The 18,354-nt window shown below is 40.6% G+C and overlaps 1 protein-coding gene across 15 annotated transcripts in view; it reads right to left on the reverse strand.

Moving 5' to 3' along the window:
• Window positions 1-10,987: 10,987 nt before the first annotated feature.
• The window catches only part of LOC105839793 (ELAV-like protein 3), a 46,466-nt gene continuing 39,099 nt past the window's right edge, over window positions 10,988-18,354 (reverse strand). For all 15 annotated transcript variants that reach the window (XM_036284466.1, XM_028191313.2, XM_028191298.2 and 12 more), the window contains one exon: window positions 10,988-16,829. In XM_036284466.1, the coding sequence (XP_036140359.1) occupies window positions 16,505-16,829 (325 nt within the window). In that variant the 3' untranslated portion in view covers window positions 10,988-16,504. The remainder of the gene's footprint in view (window positions 16,830-18,354) is intronic.

An 18,354-nucleotide genomic window follows, 5' to 3' on the forward strand; every position in this document is an offset into this window, starting at 1 on the left:
TATGTTGCGTCAATTAATCACTTGTTTCAATGATAGCATACCAGATCCAGCGGCGATCCTTCTTCCTCGAAGCGTAAAAAAAAATCCTCTTTGTTCCCACGCCTAAATCGTCTAATTAATACCGTTGACTTTAGTTGATTTTAGTTAAGCCGAATTAACTGTTAACTGATAAAACATGTCATGTTTTAAAAACTTAATAAAAAGTGTAATTGAGATTTCATGTCAGTGAACTATTTAATACTATTTAAATAAATTAATATACATATTAAAAAACAGAAAATGTTATGTAAATTTTTGATATTTATATAAAAATTTCATCGAGACAAAAATTAGTTCTGAGTTTCATTGAGAAATCTTAAGATCCTTCTTTCTCCGGAATGCTCCGTAGAGTCTACTTATCTTGTTTGTCATTATATCTTGACAATCACATGTCACATCAATAAACAGATTGAGAAGAAATAACTTTTTAGCGCACTTTTTACAGCGGATAATTAATAGTGCAAGGCAGTTGATTAGACGGACACGTGGGATCAATGAGGAAATGTATCGATAATTCATCTTTCGTCTTTAAATGTGTGCGTGATTAATTAATCTGTCCGTTAATCCTCATTACTTAAAACAAATAAACTAAATTATTAATTCCTAAAAAAAGAGTGGTTTTATATATGTCTTTAAAATCGAAACATCGGAATATCGTGCATTGTATTCTTTATGATTTTACTCTAAATTAAAGATTAATCTCGCAGATAATCGTACACGCAAATCGATCAGATGATCTGATATGTGGGATAAAACATTTTTAAAAAATTAGTCTTAGCATTATAATCACGTTATAATTTCCCTCGTGGCCATCCATTTGTAACTCGTTCGTGTGCGTGATTAACTTTCCACGTTTCTTAATTTTTCTTTTTGGTTGACAGACGATAATTAAACAGAACAAAATCAAATTATAAAAATTTTAAAAACGTAAGTCTGTATCGTAATATTATTTTAAAACATTTTAAAAAATATTTCCATAAAAACCGTAAGCTTTAATAAATCTCAACAAATATTGTTATCTCAAAACGACTTATTTTTAAAAGAAATTGTTTGGAACTGGAGAAAAATAATAAAAACAGACGACGAGTCACGGATTAAAGTTAATTTTTCCATTCATTTCTTTATATCACGATTTGACATTCACTTCTTCGTTGATTAATAATTTGTATAACAGAAAAATACAGTATCATCATCAAATTAAAAGAAATATTGGACAAAATTAATTATCATATTTTAAAGTGTGCGTGTTTTTTGTCTTACGTCCTTTCCTCAATTGTATCTATCGATTGCACATATCAACATCTACCTGTGGCAACGAAATTATGAAACAAATCTCCGCGTGGAAATCATATCGCGTATCAAACGATGTGCGTGATTGGAATTCTCCGGTTCTCGATATCTCATCAATATGTTTGATACTTATAACGAGAACGAAAGTAATCGAATAGCACAGAAGTGTAAGTTATTCAAGGAATCATATATATTTCGTCCAAAGTGGCATAAACAGATCATTCGTCTATTTACAGTTACGATTATCGTTGGTAAAATACGATATTTATCTCGGATAGATCGGCGAACGAGGCGAAGCGAACGATGAAAAACAGTCTTACGTTATTTCGTTTTCACTTACAGGAGTGCGTGCGATCGAAAGGAAATGATATTTTATGTGCGCTTCGATCGTATCAATTTTTTTCTCTAAAATTCGATGAAAAAGGAATATATATCTCTCTTTTTCTTTCTCGCTCTCTCGCCTCTCGCATTGTCTTTCCTATTTAATGCGCTTAACGCTAACACACTTATAATCCTTTTCATCACACGTTCGTATGCCTTTTTCTGCTTTCTCACTCGGTTTTTTTTTTCCTTTTCTTATGGCACGATCCATTTATTTAGCGACTGCTATTTCTCACTGGACATATCCAGATAAAAGTATTGCACTGCATTAGCCTGCCGGGAAAAAAAGTTAATTTGACTGAATTTTTCAACTTGATTTAATTTCTTTTGAGTACAAGTATTTTAATTAAACTGAAGAAATTGAATCAAGTAAAACACGTTATAAAATTTAGTCAAATTAATAACTTTTCTCAGTGTGTCTGACAATAATCTTTATATGAACACTTATATATATATAATATATATAACGTTGTAATATCATAATGGTAAAATTGCTGTGGTAGTCATAATAATAGTAGGAGGCCGTCGCAACAGAAACGACGACAACTCGCCGATGCATACATTGGAAAATATCGATTGTATTGGCGATTTTTTAACATCTGGTAACTATGCCTGCTCATTTGGACGTTCTTCTCAAAACATATATTGTGCAACAAAAAAATGTTTGCTTTAACTCTAGAATGCTGTTGACATTTCACGTTGTGGCAAACGATCTTGAATATTTTGCACTGGCATCTGTATAATTCGATAAATTGACATGACAATTAAGAGAGGTACAGTAATACACTAATATTCTAAGATTAACAATTATACTGTGAATAAAATAAGAATTGTGTATAGTAAAAAAAATAATGTATAAGAATTATAAATATTATATATATAAGATTTATGCCAATTCAATTTAAATAAACGAAGTAAATTCAATTAAATTAATTAATATTTGTCCAATTTTGACCAAACCGATATTTATAATAAAATCAATGCTAAAGCCGACGCCTATAATTTTGTTGTTTTGATCAAGAACCTTCGCGATTGCACTCTCTAAATCTTGTAGTGCCTGAAAATTAAGTCTGTGCAGTTATTCGAACAATTTGTCACTATATATAAAAGTCAAAATTCATTCTTATAGGACTGAATGTGACTCCTAGGCAAATAATAACTCGAATAATTGCACAAGCTCAAACTTTTCACTCTTTTAGAGGAACATCTTACTTTACAAACATTTAGAGAGTACTGGTCTTCTCCAGATATAAGCTTTTTTTATATTCCAGAAAAAAAATGTAACCTCTTTGCTCTTTAATAATGATGATATTCCATTAGGTTCCGTTCAAGTTTACATAAAATATGTCTGCTTCAAAGGAGAGTCTGCTACATATATCTTTAGTGGTTGTATGATAATATGTTTATATAATTCGAAGTCAATAATCAAAAGCGCGTACATACACACACACACATATATATATATACATATATATATATATGTACATATGTGTTTATATATATATATATAATATTCTCACAGCTTTTGTACGTAGAGGATTAACGCGCCTGGAATGTATAGGAATGTATGTGAACGTTCTCGTTCGTCTCTCTGTCCAGCAATACCCGCAATAAAAGTAAAGAATCCATAAAAGTTCCAATGTGTAAAAAATCCCTTCAAATTATAATAGTTGCAACAATTCCGACCCTCGAAGATACATAGAATTATGCATGGTAAATTAAAGTAGCCCTTAGAATATTGAATACTGTACGATATTATTGATCGTCTGGGAATCGCTTAAAAGAGTGAAATACGGGAACGTGGACGAGAGAAGGAAGTCTTTTATGTCGCGCGGCAACCCTCAAGATTCGGATGGAATGTTTTGATAGAACGATTGATATTTTGGCCTCTGATCTTATACAACAAGCACCTCGGAAATATTCTGTCGAAAAATTAAGTAATCCAACCCTTCGTTCCTCTTGCCCCACCCTCCCAATGAATCTTTCGTATTATTCTAGTACTTCGTCCTCGCGACAATAAAACGGTTCATTCGGTGAAAACGCCGAATTAATTGTAAGCTCTTGTAAATAACCACCTTCCTTTCTTCTTTTACGTGATTATGCGCGAATTATAACGTTCTCCTGGAACTATTTTTTCTTCAGCTGTTACCCTCTGATTCGCGACACGCCACAAAAGTGGAAGATAAAATTCTTTATTAGTAGATTTTGATGAGAAACAAGATATGTGCACGTCAGAGAAATGTTACCGAATCGTGATAAAAATCATGAAAAAATTTGCCCAAACGGATCGCGTATGCGCGGCATATGTGATTATTAATTTTATCCTCCGGCGTACCGAGAATCCAAGCCAAGAATTATCGCGAGGACAATATTTCTCCTTTCGCATATGTTTTAGTATAAGTGAAATTCCATGTACGTTCAGCGTACATTCAACGGTGAACCTAACTCTTTATATCTGCATATCGTGTCGAATCGAATTAAATGCTAGTATTTAATTCGCATCGTCGTACACTGATAAGGAGGAAAGGATCGCTGCCGGGCTTCCTCGAGATGCCCATAAAAGCACTCGGGAAGGAAGATCATCTTCAATTGGCTTCTAAATTCTCGCGTTGACGCTAAACATCCCTGCTTCGAGTAGGCCTCATCTCCTGCGTACTGCATACGATTGACTGATCGCGAGACAACCTGGTCCCGACCCCAAACCAAGTCTGGACCAGTCGCGACCAGTCTGGTTTAGGAGACGGAGCGTTCATGCACGGTCTTTTCAATCATTCTGAACGCAGTAAACTTTGTTTTGTCCAACAAAAAAGGAGTTCGAGGGTAGTTGGAAAAAGAAGTTTTCCCTATATAGAAACTCTTCCCAGATGTTTGCCGAGGCTTCTGATGAGCCTCTTATGCCAGAGTCAGTCGATATCGCGGCATCAGGAAGGATACGGAAAAAGGAAACTTCATTTTCCAGCTTTCCTTTCGAAGGGCGGCTTCGTCGAGAAAAGCTCACCCTCGTACTTCACAGTCATAAAACGAGATCCCTCGCTAACGCGTCGCCACGCGTATACGCGCATCGAAGTACAAGTAACTTCCTCTTGTCGCACGAGGACGCTTAGTAGTTCGAATAGCTTAATTAGAAACGTGAAATTACGAACGTCGATCGTTGCGAGATTCGGTAACAGTCTTATCGATGAGCGAGCGAGTCTCTCGGCGCCATCGTGATTCGGAAAGAAGAAAACGACCGATGCGGTTGCATCGCGCCTAACGTGGAATATTAAACGAGATTATCGCGCTATTTAGCGATACGCGATGTGGCATATTTCGCCGCGGCTGCTACGTTATCGCACGTACGTGCGGGCTTGTCTGCTTCACGAGGTTGATCGAGCGTCAATTTAACTTAACTAATCAACGGGGACGGTCATGCCAGATCGTAGCAAGACCGCAGCAAATTCATGACGATTCTTTCAATGCACGCGGCGAATCACAGCTGTGGCAATGAGTCAATCAATTGGCGACGATCAGTTTAGCCCGCAAGGACGCGCAAAAACTGGAAAAATGTTTTTCACGTCCTGGTCACGAGGAGGACCCGACTTGCTTTCAAATAGAAGATTATAGACCGGAAGAACTCTACCCTTCTCCTCTCCTTTCCCCCCCCCTCCCCTCCCGCAATTAATTACGAAATCTGTCCCATTAAACGCACAACGAAAATCTTCGGGACACCCGTTAGAAAACCGATCTTCGTTTATCTCGAATTGTTCGTGTTTGTATTCGCGCGCTTTCCGTCTTCTTTTTTTTTTGTATTTTTTCCCGTTAGTTTAATAATTACATTTATATTCTTATATACTCGAACGTTGTGTGTATGTATGTGTGTATATGAGATGTGTATTTACGTGTATGTGAGTGTGCATGTGGCATTCTCGCTCCTCTCATACCTCCTTTCGCTCTCATTCGTTTGCTCTCTTTTCTCAACACTTGTCAATCGTTCTCCAGATTCTCCTTTTTTTCGCTCTCTCGTTCATCCTCGCGCAGTTATCTTTGTTCTGTTTTTTTTTTTTTTTTAAATATCACTATAGAGTTATCGTAATTAAATATTTATACACCCATTGACAGACTAGCTACCACGTTTTTTGTTTCGTTTAAATATAGTTTCATAGATATCAATTAATTTAATTAATTAATTAATTAGTTATTATAAGTTATGATAATTAATAATTATAATAATCAAAACATGTACAGAAGATTATAGACTATCTCACTGTTTCCCTTCCCCTCTCTCTATCCGTATATCCCTATGCTCTCTCTTTCATTTCCTGGACTGACGTATTTTCCTCTCTCCGCCACCTAATCTCTGTCCCTTATCTCTTTCCCTTTCTTATTTACCCTTTTTTTGTTACAGAGTAGTTATAGAGTAATTACCAGTTTCTTTTTTGGATCGTTGTGGCTCGCCTCGGAGTAATATTTCTCGAGTATTTTAAATATTTTCTATCTCACTCTCTCACTCATTCTCGTTCACTCTTCGTTCACATTCGCTCTGATTCTCTCTTTCTCTTATTTGCACAATATCCCTTCTCTCTCTCTCTTTCTCTCTCTCTCCTGCTTTCTTTCTTGTCAGCATTTTTAAAAATTAGTTTAGACAGTACATAAATACTTTTCTTTTTTTTTCTTAGTTAGGCCTACGGTGAGCTAGAGTTGCTTTTGCTGTTTTCTTTCATGACACTATTTCCGTTCCGCGCACACCGGATTCCGCATTCACGCACGCCGGAAGTGCACGCGGGCGTGCGTGCGTAAAATACGGGGTGTGCGTGCGCGCCCAAGTCCGCACAAAAAATAATATCCCACCCGTTCCGCATTACGCAACTTTATTACCTACCCCCTTCGTAAATGTGCCGACTCTGCGAATGCCGCTTGCATCCACTTCGCAAAAACTATCGTAGGCAGCAAATTGCTGCTTAAAAATAAAAATACTCCTCTACGTAAAGTTTTACGTTTAACCCGCGCAAAAAAATAAATTATTTACTTGATAGCCCAGATAATTGATTTCAAATAAAGATCCGGTTATTTGTCACGTACACCTGTTGTACAATAATTCGAAACTTTTTTATATGTTGGAAACTAAAATAGAGTTGCCAATGGTTAGAAAAAAAATGCATGCAAGGGCGCCCGCGAAATCCACAACGATGGTAATTAAAGTTCGCGGATGTAACTTCTATTCTCTGGACGGTGAGAATTATCGAGCGATGAGAGGTGGTTCGGATCGGAAAAAAAGTTTGGAGCGGGCGATGTTTATTCGATCACTGATGATGGCTCAATTGCAGATCGGATGATATCTCTCTCTCTCTTTCTTTCTCTCTCAGGGATTTTCCCTATACGCTACTTCTACTTTCCTCGTAACATGAAGGAAGAAGGCGATCGATGATGAGTAATGACGATGGGTGTGAATGAATCAATGGCTATGAGTCTTGTAATAAATTTATTATGCCGCATTTAAATGTATGAAATGGAATAATGATTACGAATGATCGCATGAATTTATGCGTAATAGTGAACGATTCGATGAAACAGATCGTGGCATTTCGATGGTAGTACATAACGACGCGATATGAGATGATGAACGTGTCAGCGAATCGACGAATGAGTCTTTAAAGCGAAACCGAAACAATCCTAGGATGAATATGCCACGATTGCGATAGAATGACACGATGCGATTAATGACAATGATTTCATGGACAATCTCGTGTTTTACAACTAACAAACAGATCGCCGCCACACACTGGCGATAAATTGTGCGTACTTTAGCATACAGCGACGCTGCTTCGACGTGTCAGGTACGGTTTCGCTGAAAATCTCGCGGCGGGGGATACCATTTTATCCGTCCGCGCATTCGCGAGTTCTCGGAGTCGATTTTGAGATTTACGAAAAAATTTACGCCACGAATTTTCAGCGATACCGTCCGCAAAACGATCCCATTGGCTGGGATCCTTTTGACCGATTATCAATACTGCGAAGAAAAAAAAAAGGGAAACGAAGTCGGTTTCGTTGTCATTCGAAATTTCATTCCCAGCTCCGAACAATTAATTTCGTCAATGTCAATGACTGCTCTGATTGCACTTAATTATATAATCAGTTTTTTTGTTCTCCTTGTTCAAATTGTTCGTACAATCGGCTCGCTTTCGGCGAGACGCCAGTCCACGGGGAAAAATAACGTTTTTTTCATATTTTTTTTTTTACTACAGCACCACTTTTGGATTTTCCCGGAGCTGCGCCTCGGCCGATCGATGGAGCTTTTATATTGCACAGATGCGAGGCGAATAAACATCGCGCGCGCACTTTACGTCGATCGATCTCCAAATTATTCATTTCGAGAAATATCAGCAATGGATAGATTAGAGAAAATTAAATAAAAACTGGTATAGGGATGACAATGAGTGAGCGATGCGCGGCAAGCCTTCAAAATATATCTCCAAAGTAATAATAGGTACGGGTAGTGAAGAATAGAATTAAGCAGACTTCTTTTACCAACGTCCACATTGCTAATATTTCCAAGGCGGCCTAAACGCGAGTAAGGAGAAATTTATACCATTATAAAAAGGTCCGTCAATCTCTTGCGACATACCAAGGAATATGACGATTCTCGTTATGGAGTTAACGGAATGTCCTCGAGCATGCAAAGCGAACGCCCTCGACGCTTCTGGTGTGCTCGATACCGCCCGCCGTTTCTTTTCTTTCGTTTCTTTCGTCGCCGACCTTTTTACGGCCGGTTTGCCTTCCATCTAGCCGAGCCCCCTCTCATCCCTCGCGTCGCCCTGCCGAGAATATCGTCTTTCTCCGCAAACAATTCCGCGCTGTTGTCCCGGGAGGACCCGTTGCCGAAGATTGTCTCCCCGAAGGTTTCTTAAGCTTCGAAAGTGGATCTGCCACTCGACGACGAGTACATCCCGGCCAGCTTCGCTGACGAACGGGCAATAGGAAATCCCGGCGACACCGTATCTCGAGTACTCCCGACCGAATCCGATGATTAAAGACCCGCGCCGCGCGTATCTGAATGAAATTCAAAGCGATTCAGCACTCTCGAATACGGTATCGCGAGAACGACCTACTGAATAACGCCCCGTCGATCCCGCGACGTTATTCCACGCCCTTCCCCGCAACAGTACTCGATTCCCATCATCGCGCGCCGATCGTCGTCCGACAGATTGAGCCGCGTTCGATTCTTCCAGCACGCGTTTTTCTCCCCGTCTCCTCCGCAATCTCTGTGCCCTTCCCTACTTCCTTCCTTTTCTCTCGCGCTCTCTCGCTCTCGTTCTCTCTCGCTTTCTCTCTCTCTCTCTCTCTCTCTCTCCCTTTCTCTCGCTCTCTTTCTCTCTTTCATTTTTTTTTTTTTACGAGTATAAGAGGGTACGAGCGCTAGTTAGTAGTACAATAATATCGATAATGCGACTAATGGTTAAATGTAAACCGTTTAATAAATGTAATATCGTTCGTTCATCGCAGAAATCAGTTAGAAACCGCGAATGTACCGATCTACTTCGAGACTCCCTTTCGAGATGCTTGCACAGGATGCCTCGACATCCTGCCGGTCGGGGGAAAGACTTGGCGTTTCACGGGCGCGCCTGTGCGAGCGGCGAGGTGCGCATCGGGTGTATCGGAAATTCGAGGAGGACCGCGTTTCAGAGGCGCACGAAGAGGGTGCGCCTTGTTTTTTCTCGTGTGCCCGATAGACAAGGCACAAATCTGGAAATTCGACTTGTGCAAGTTGAATTTGGAAAAAGTGAAAACACGAGTGTATTAAAAAAAAAAAAAAAAAAAAGATGTACGAATAGAAGTATTATGTATTATCTCTTAAATTAATTAAAGAGGAGAAAGGAAAGTCCTCCTCGAGCACAACGCGACACAAGGACGACACACTTTCGCAGATCGCACAGAGCAAGCTCGCGCAGCGTGGTAAATTTATGTATCGTGTGTAATGCCTGTCTAGTTCCGTGTTTGTATTCCTTCCCCTTCTCCGAAGCCATCGGTAATTATCATACTCATTATCATCATCATCATAGCGATATAACTAACAACGATTATTGAGACATAAATACAATACACATAATGTATATCTAACGTATATATAATAATCGTATGTAATATTATATTTAAGTAGATTAGCGTGCTCATTCTCCCTTTCTCTCCCTCTCTTTCTCGCGTTTTATTTCTCTCTCTCTCTCTCACTCTCTCTTTCTCAAATTCACGTCTCTCCATCCTTTCGCTTATGACATTAATTCGGTCGACAAATCGTTGCGAGCGAGTCGGCACCCCCTAAGGGTGGGGTAGGGCTCGCATTTTTTACTCTGTTCAATCACTCGGTCGTCAATCTTCCCTCTCGTCGTACTTTGCTACTCCTCTCCCGTTATGGACTTTGATTCGCTTTAGTTTTTTCGCGTAGACGTCCCTCTTTCTCTCTCTCTTTGGTTTACCCTCGTTAAATTATATTTTACTACACTTAACGCCTAACTCTCGCGACTTTCGAGCGACGCGCCTCCCTTCGGACCATTCGATCGGGATCGTAATCCAGGAAGTTATACCCCTCGGATTTCAAGAATCGACGAGTACTCGAAACGATAGAGTACCAAATATCGCCTTGCTCACCTTTCGAATCATTCGTCTTCGCGGAGGATACGCAAGTAACTCTATACTCGGATATCTTGCTGAACTCCAAGTTCGATGTAAATTGCTCGAACGAGAATCCGTGGATCGTCAGCGATCTCGACTCCCTTGGAAGTGGGATGGCAGGGGTGATTCGATGGTTGTATCTGGACATCAACATTGGCTCGCGGAGCTTCGTCTTTCGAGGACTATCGTCCGCGCGAAGAATCGATTTCGCTTGTACACTCTCTGTTAGTGTAACAAAATTATATTTATTTTTTTTTTTCACAGTATCGAGATCATTAAAACTTGACTCGATTTTCTTTCACCAATTCATATCGAGTCATCCCTCTACAATGCTATCATTTTCGATCACGACCCTTCTTGGAACGTACATAATACAAGTTCCGGGAGTAATAAATGGAATATTGAGGACTAGCTTAAAATTCGAATTACGCATATTAATCTCTAGACCATTCTACGCGCGGTCGTGAACGCCGCCAATAGAGCGTGTACTGATAATTTTTTTTTTTCCCCCAAAATCATCTCTCGCCCCCGAGAAGAACGTGCGTGGCATCACTTTCCACCGGTACGCCTGGCGCTTATCGAAATCGCAGCGTTCTTCAAAGGTTTTAATAATTAAAACGAGTAATTCGCACAGTTTGGTAGTGTCTATGGCGGTGTTCGCGACTTTACTAATAGTAATTATAAATAATGAAGCCGCTACGAACCAGGATCCATGAGCGGTGTCTCGTGCATCGAGGTCCAGCGGCTCGCCGTTTTTGTTTTTCTTTTTGTTTAATATCGCTATTACATCAGTCTGTAACTCGTGGAATGTCAGGAAGAGATCGTGGAATGTCGGTGAAGGGAGGATGGGTCGAGACTAAGGAACGAATCGGCGATAATTGTAGGTAGGGTCGGGTCGGGACGCCGGGTGAATGGCAACTGAAACAATTTTAATAGAAATAAAACAAACGACGTTTGAACCAAACACAAATCAGTTTAATCCTTAAATAAAACATAATAAGTGGTTATGTTATTTAATTAAATAAATAAATAAATAGTTGTATTAAGTAGTAGTAGTAGTAGTAGTAAGTGATAAGTAATGGTGGTAACATAGCGGTAGCGGTAATAGCAACGTAATAGTTATAGAGCGATTGGCAGAAAGTGGCGACAGAAAGAGCAATGTTAAGTGAGCAAGTGAAGAGTGAGTAAAGTACTTGTTTATATTTTTCTCTAGTAATATTATACGAGAGTAAGTAATGAGGTGTTAGAGGTTACACGTAGCTACTAGACGATAGACACAGAAAATATACACGATCATAAGTAATAATAATAATAATAATGACAATTAATAATAATAATAATAATAAGACGATGACGATGGTAATAATAATAATAGTAATAGAATAATAAGTATAATCATAATAATATGGCAATAGCGAAAAGGAGAAGATAAGTATAATGGCAAATGTGAATTCGCATGTGTAATATAAGAGAAACGTCCCGAAAAAACGGACGTCTCGCTGATACCGAGAGGATGCCGCCGAGATACAATTCATCTCTCACGTATCCGCGTGAAATTACTACAGCTGTTAAATTACTACAGCTATGGACACATTTTTCGCGGCAAGTGGCATCAGCACGCTATTAATTTATTTTCTATATTCTCAATAACGATCTATTAATATTCTATCGGTGCTCGCGCGAGAAAATACACGCGAAATATATATATCTCACATTGCGAATAAAAATTACCGTTCGCGAATCAATCGGGGGGGGGGGGGGGGGGGAGAGGAAATGCCTCATACATGTCTGCACGTACGAATGCGTTGGCGCTGTATCGACACGACATTCGTACAATGATGCTGCGATATAAATTACGAATATGAGCGATGAAGACCAATCATCGTTCAAACACCCTCCGATCAGCGAGTTTGCGTTTACGCGGCGACGTTTTAATGCCCGTCGACGCCTTAAAAATTTGCACTAACATTCGAGATCCTGGCGCCTCGCCGAGATGCTCCGTGTCCCCCACGTGCCAAGTGAGGGCTCGCGCGCGATTCGGCGGCGGCGGTTCTGAATAAAGTAACGTCTTAGAGAAAAAGAAAATCCACAACGCTCGTGGGAGTCGCGCGACTTTTCAAAACGAGAGAGAGAGCGTTGTATCCTCTGCCCTCGCGCGTCTCCTCGTGACTCCCGGACTAGACACAAAAAGGTACACATAAATAAGACAACATACATGTTATTTTTTTTTTTGGTTTCCTTGACTAAATCTATCCTTAACCGAGTATCGCTTAATTCATAATTATTAAGTACACGCGACCTGCGTCCTCATGCTCGGCCCCTCCCCACGTCTTCTTTTTCGGAGATCCGTCAATCGTTCGCCGTTCAAAAGTCGTCCCGCAGGAGTTCACGATGACGGTTCAAGGACTTTTTATCCGCATTCGTTACGGAATCACTCGGGTGAGCGATCCTGACAGAAGCGGGTGCGGAAATCCCTTTGACGAACGTGATATCTGCGCGCAGTCGAAGAGAGTCACTTTCGCAAAGTAATTTCTGAATTTTTCTACTTACAATTGCGGAGAGTCACTCCTTGAGCTGTGGTCGTTTAAAGTCTCCTTGGGACGACTTGCCGAAGCGGCAAAAGCTACGTATGCACTTACGGAGAATCCCTCCAGGATTTTGTCTATAATACAATCACCATTTTAATAAACCATCGATCCATGGTCATTCGAAAGAATGACGACAACGCGAGTGAGCATGAGGAATCCGGCTCGCATGCTTCGCGTCGTTTCACTTAGCCGCGCTCGTCGTTGCGTCCACCGTTTCCAGCTTCTCTCTACTGGTGTTCGTTACCGACGTCTCTGTCGTTTCCTTTTTCTTTCTTCGAGGGCAAAACGCACCGACGACGCGACAGTTTGCACATAGACTAGATACGTGATTCCTTAATCTGACTTGAGATCGAACATTAATCAATCCTGTCATTAATCCGTATCACATACCGGTCGCATACACCGTCCTCGAAGTACAACATGCAGGAACGGGAGGAGCTTTCTATTCCAGAATTTTAAAGTTCTAAAGAGATTCAATCCGCGACAAATTTGTAAAGCTTATATAAATTTTCCGTAATATCAATATTTTGAAACGAGAACGGTATCAATGCTCTATGAAACGCGAAGGTAAAATAACGAATGTTACATCCGTTTCTTCTATTTCACAGTACGATAACCGCTCTTGTCGTATCAATGTAATCAATATTCGCGGAAATATTTCCCCTAGGAACGTCAAAACGTGCAATGCTAATCAACGACAAGAAGCGTAAAAAGCCAAAGACGACGCTTGAGCGATCGCGCGATCTGAATTATTCCTTGATGTTTCACATACTATAAAATGTAAACAGCATGTATATTTACATGTGCAAAAATTATTCTTAATTTTTTTTCTGTTAAACAAGAACTCTTTGTTATTTTGATTCCCGATAGTCATGAAAATTTCTCGAGGAAATCATAAAATTGATGCCATCGCGAAGCTGCGGAACATCTCGTAAAATACCTTCTCGGACGGTGCATCCTCGCGGAGAATTGTCGAGAGTCAGAGAATCCGATCCTGCGAAAGCACATTTTTACTACCTAATAAATACGTCTCACATAAAAAAGGGGGAAAAAAAAAGAAAAACAAAAGAGACACATTATATACGCGCATATCATCAGCACGTATGCGCGGCAATGAAGACCACCTGAGTACTGACTAGTAGAAATGTAATGGTTATTATAGTTACGCGATTAGATCGCTTTGCGATCCCTCAGGCCGTGCTCTCTTCCTCTCCCTCTCTCTCTCTCTCACTCTCTTTTCCTCTTTCTACCTATACCTATACCGAGCCCCGAGAATCGCCGATTTCGCGATCCTCCGGGAGCCGCCTCGCCCGAGAATAAATACGTCCATTCTCATCAAACGGTAACATTCTAATTAAACTTACGGGGTTACATTAAGGTACACATCGTGCCCGCACACTGAAATCTTTTCCATGCGATCGTACGAACACGTGAGTGCGAGCCCTGCCCCACAATACCTGACTTTCCTTCTTTCTTTCTTTTTTATTTCCTTCCTTTCCTCTCGATTACCATACGGCTCCCGCACGCTTTTGCACTCGTAAACCCTCGAAATCAATTTTACCTTCTTTCCCCCCCGATATTTCCATTTCCTCCCTTCGCATACTTCGTCCGTACCTTCATCGTATTCCCCAATCTGTTTCTCTCCCGTTCTCATCCACACGACGCTAATACTCTAAAACTTATACATAAAACGAGTATGTATAACCACCTACTACTAAGCACTGTGTGTGAGTGTTTCTCTGAGGTTTCATTCTTTTATACTCCCCTCTATCTTTCTTCTGTCTCTCTTGCTCTCTCTCTCTCTCTCTCGCTCTTTCTCTTTCTCTCCCTCTCATCCATTCTCTTTCTCCTGCATTTCGACGAGTTTTATCTCGTGTGAGCGCGTCCCGAAATATGTTTCCTTCCACGACAATCCGCTATTCTCTTAACACCGCGTTTTGGTGATCGTTCTACTTGTACGTGCAAGTGTATGTGTATGTATGTATATGTATATTAATTGCGTGTCTGGTGTGTATGATTCAGTCTCACAGCCCGATATCGTCGTGACTAACCCAGTTATGGAGAGATGTATATTTAAGTAGAAAAAAAAAATAAAAATAAAAAGATTTGCCGAAATGCCTGGCGGAGGCTCTCGACGCATCGTCAAATGCTAATCAAAGGGAAAGTCCTTTTTCTCTCTTTCTTTCTCTATGCCTTTCTTCCTCGCTTTTATACCTCGTTTTTTACGCCTTCCTCTTTCTTTGAGCTTTCAATTCTTTCTGTCGACTTGCCGCCCTGTCCCACGCGGACACCACTTGGTCCACAAGCATGCCCCTTCGTGTATACATACATATAAATTGGCAATATGTATACACAGAGCGTGGATAGGTCGCTGTGTGAGTCACGCGTAAGACCTAAGAATCAATTCCTCTTTTTAACCGATCTTACCGCGTTATTCTTCTATCATCCTTTCGCGCGTCATCTAGTCAGGAAAAATGTATGCGTTTGTAGCTAGGAATGACACTTCCTATTCGACATCTTGTGATAGCAGAAGGACGCAAGACGAAGGGAAAACGCGCTTCGATCTCGTGTCCCTCTTGTCAAATTTTTTTCTATTTTATGTTAGTAAGATGACAAGGATGTCTCCCCCGATCTTCGCGTGTCTTCTTTTCACCTTTGACCCTGATCGAACGCAGGGACAGAAAGAGGAATTCGAAAGAGGAAGAGCGCAGCGAGGAAAAGAAGGGGAATGAGAGGACACGAGAGAACTCGTTAATATCTTCTTTTAACCCTCCCCCTCTCCCCATTGTTTTCCTTCGAGCTTTCCACACGCACAGTCCACGATTACATATCGGACAGTCGAACGATCCAATCTACTTTTTCTAATTATCTCTCGCGCGGCCTTCTTTCCGTTTCTTTAATTTCTTCTTTCTTAATTTCTTCTTATCTCTTGCTTTCTCTCTCTCTCTCTCACACATACACACATACGCACATACGCACGTACACACATAAACGCATACATACGCTCATAGTTTCTCTCTGCCTCTTTCTCTTTCACACACTCCTCGCAACTACACTTTCTCGCTCTGCTGGAGCTTCTTGCTGCCGGCCTGACGGTTGTTGTTGGGTTTGCTCTTCAGGGAGGTCTGCTTGGCTTGCGCGTGGTGACGCTGCTGTTGCTGATGCTGCGTTGCCGTATTCGCCGCTCCTGAGACGGCCATCTCGATCGCCCGAGTGAGATCGTGTATGCGCGACGGTAGGCGCTGAAGGAACGGCTGTCGTTGGGCCTTGACTCCTCCGTGAAGGATGCCGCCGGCGCCGGTGCCGGCGACCCCAAAGTGACTGTTGATATTGTTGTTACCAATACCGCCCGGCACCAGGCCAGGCCCCCGCTTGTTGTAAAGGTGACCCGCCGGCACCGGCACTGGCAGCTGTACCACCGCCGCGGTACGTAGCAGCCGATGACGACGATGATGATGATGATGATGATGATAAGGTGCCGCCACCGCCGCCGCGTCCGCTGCCGCGTCCGCCGCCGCAGCCGCAGCCGCAGCCACCGCCGCCGCTGCCGCCTGTTGCTCGTCCTACGCCGCCTTGCTCTTATTCGTCTTGAAGCTGACCTGGAGCACGCGGTTACCCAAGGTGTAGCCGTTCAGGCTCTGTATGGCCACCACAGCCTCCTCGTAATTGGTCATCGTCACGAACCCGAAGCCTTTGCACTTGTTCGTCTGCAGGTCACGGATCACCTTGACCGATTGGACGGCGCCGAACGGCCCGAACAGCTGCCAGAGCACGTTCTCCTCGGTCTCCGGTGCGAGGTTGTAAACGAAGATGCACCAGCCGGCGCCGTTCATCGTGTTACCGGGCAGCATCGAGTTCGCGAGAAGGTCACCCGCCAGAGGACTGTACCTGAAACACGGTGGCCGGACCGGTCATTAAACGGACATTGTCGCCGCGTCGTGGCGACTGACAATGACGGCCGCGGAGGCGACGACTGACAGGACGAACGATGCTGAAACGTCGTTGCATCGGATACGCGATACGGCAGTTATAGTCACGTCTAATGGCCCACCTCGAATCAACAACAGAGAAACGGAAATCTACATCACGCTTGGTCACGATAATTCATTTTAAATAACAATTTATTAAGATTTATACATCTTTAGAGATTGAATTTGTGTTTCATTTCTTCACGATTGCAAAGATTTTTTTTTTTTTTTTTAATATAGTGCATTTTATCTTACATTGTCATTCACGTTTCACGAGAGAACGCTTGAGCACCGTTCAGTTCAGATTATAAATAATACTTGCTAATGTTTCTTTTCTCTGAGTATAAAAGGATATATCTATGTAAGATTTTACATTATATACGCTACTCGCACAGTATATCGCAATCCCAATGAAATTAAACGTGTAAAAGATGCGAATATATACATACTGATGTGAACACCTATTTCGCGTGATATGTAATCAATCTTTTTCTTTACACAAATGACACTTCCGCAGACATCTACGTATGACATTGGCATAAAAAAAGTGAAAAAAAAAAAGTAAGGACCACGCGAGGACTAAGTACTACGTAACTTACGCGAACATTGTATGAAATATAAGTGATAGCATAAGTGATATATATAAAATAAAGATAGCGTGCAAAAATTTATAATATATATCATATACGTGCGTTACATACAAATATTTATTTCAGTTCGTGTGACATTATGGAAATTTAAAAGAAATGTATATATTTAATAATGTAAAAAAAATGTTTTAAATTTTTCATACAAAAAAATATTTTATGTTGACTACATAATTTTAAATGTATTATATATATATATATATATATATATATATATATACATATAGACTATATAAAAGCAGCATTCACTCTAAATAATTTTAACAAATTTTATTTTTGGCGCATTATGTAATGATGCGTCAAAAGACTGAAGAATCGCACACAAATTTCTATGCACTTATGTAGTAAACTTTGAAAAATAAAATTAATGAAACATTAAAAAGAGTATAATCATAAAGAGATAAATAGTAATGCTGACAATTTATAATTCTGAAACAGAGAATTATAAATTTTCAAATAATAATTAAAATTATCAAGTGGAAAAAATCAAGTGGCATTATCACACGGAATAGAGAAATGACATTTCATATTTTACACATATTTTATAGAAAGAAAATTAACAAATGCACGTTATCCGGATATTGATCCTTTAATCAAATGTAATTAAATCTTTCTTTCAAGCCATGCATTCTTTATAAGGATATAACGCAATATCCAGAAAAAGCAAGATTAAACAAAGATACATTAATGCTTCAACATTCATGCATTCACATGCATGGGGGATCGCATAGGTACAGAACGTGTTTCTTAAAACGCAAGCCAATCTCCTCGGATGGAGTTTTCTACGATAGACGTTAA

The sequence above is a fragment of the Monomorium pharaonis genome, chromosome 3 (genome assembly GCF_013373865.1).
Source record: "Monomorium pharaonis isolate MP-MQ-018 chromosome 3, ASM1337386v2, whole genome shotgun sequence".
In the NCBI taxonomy this organism is placed as follows: Eukaryota; Metazoa; Arthropoda; class Insecta; order Hymenoptera; family Formicidae; genus Monomorium; species Monomorium pharaonis.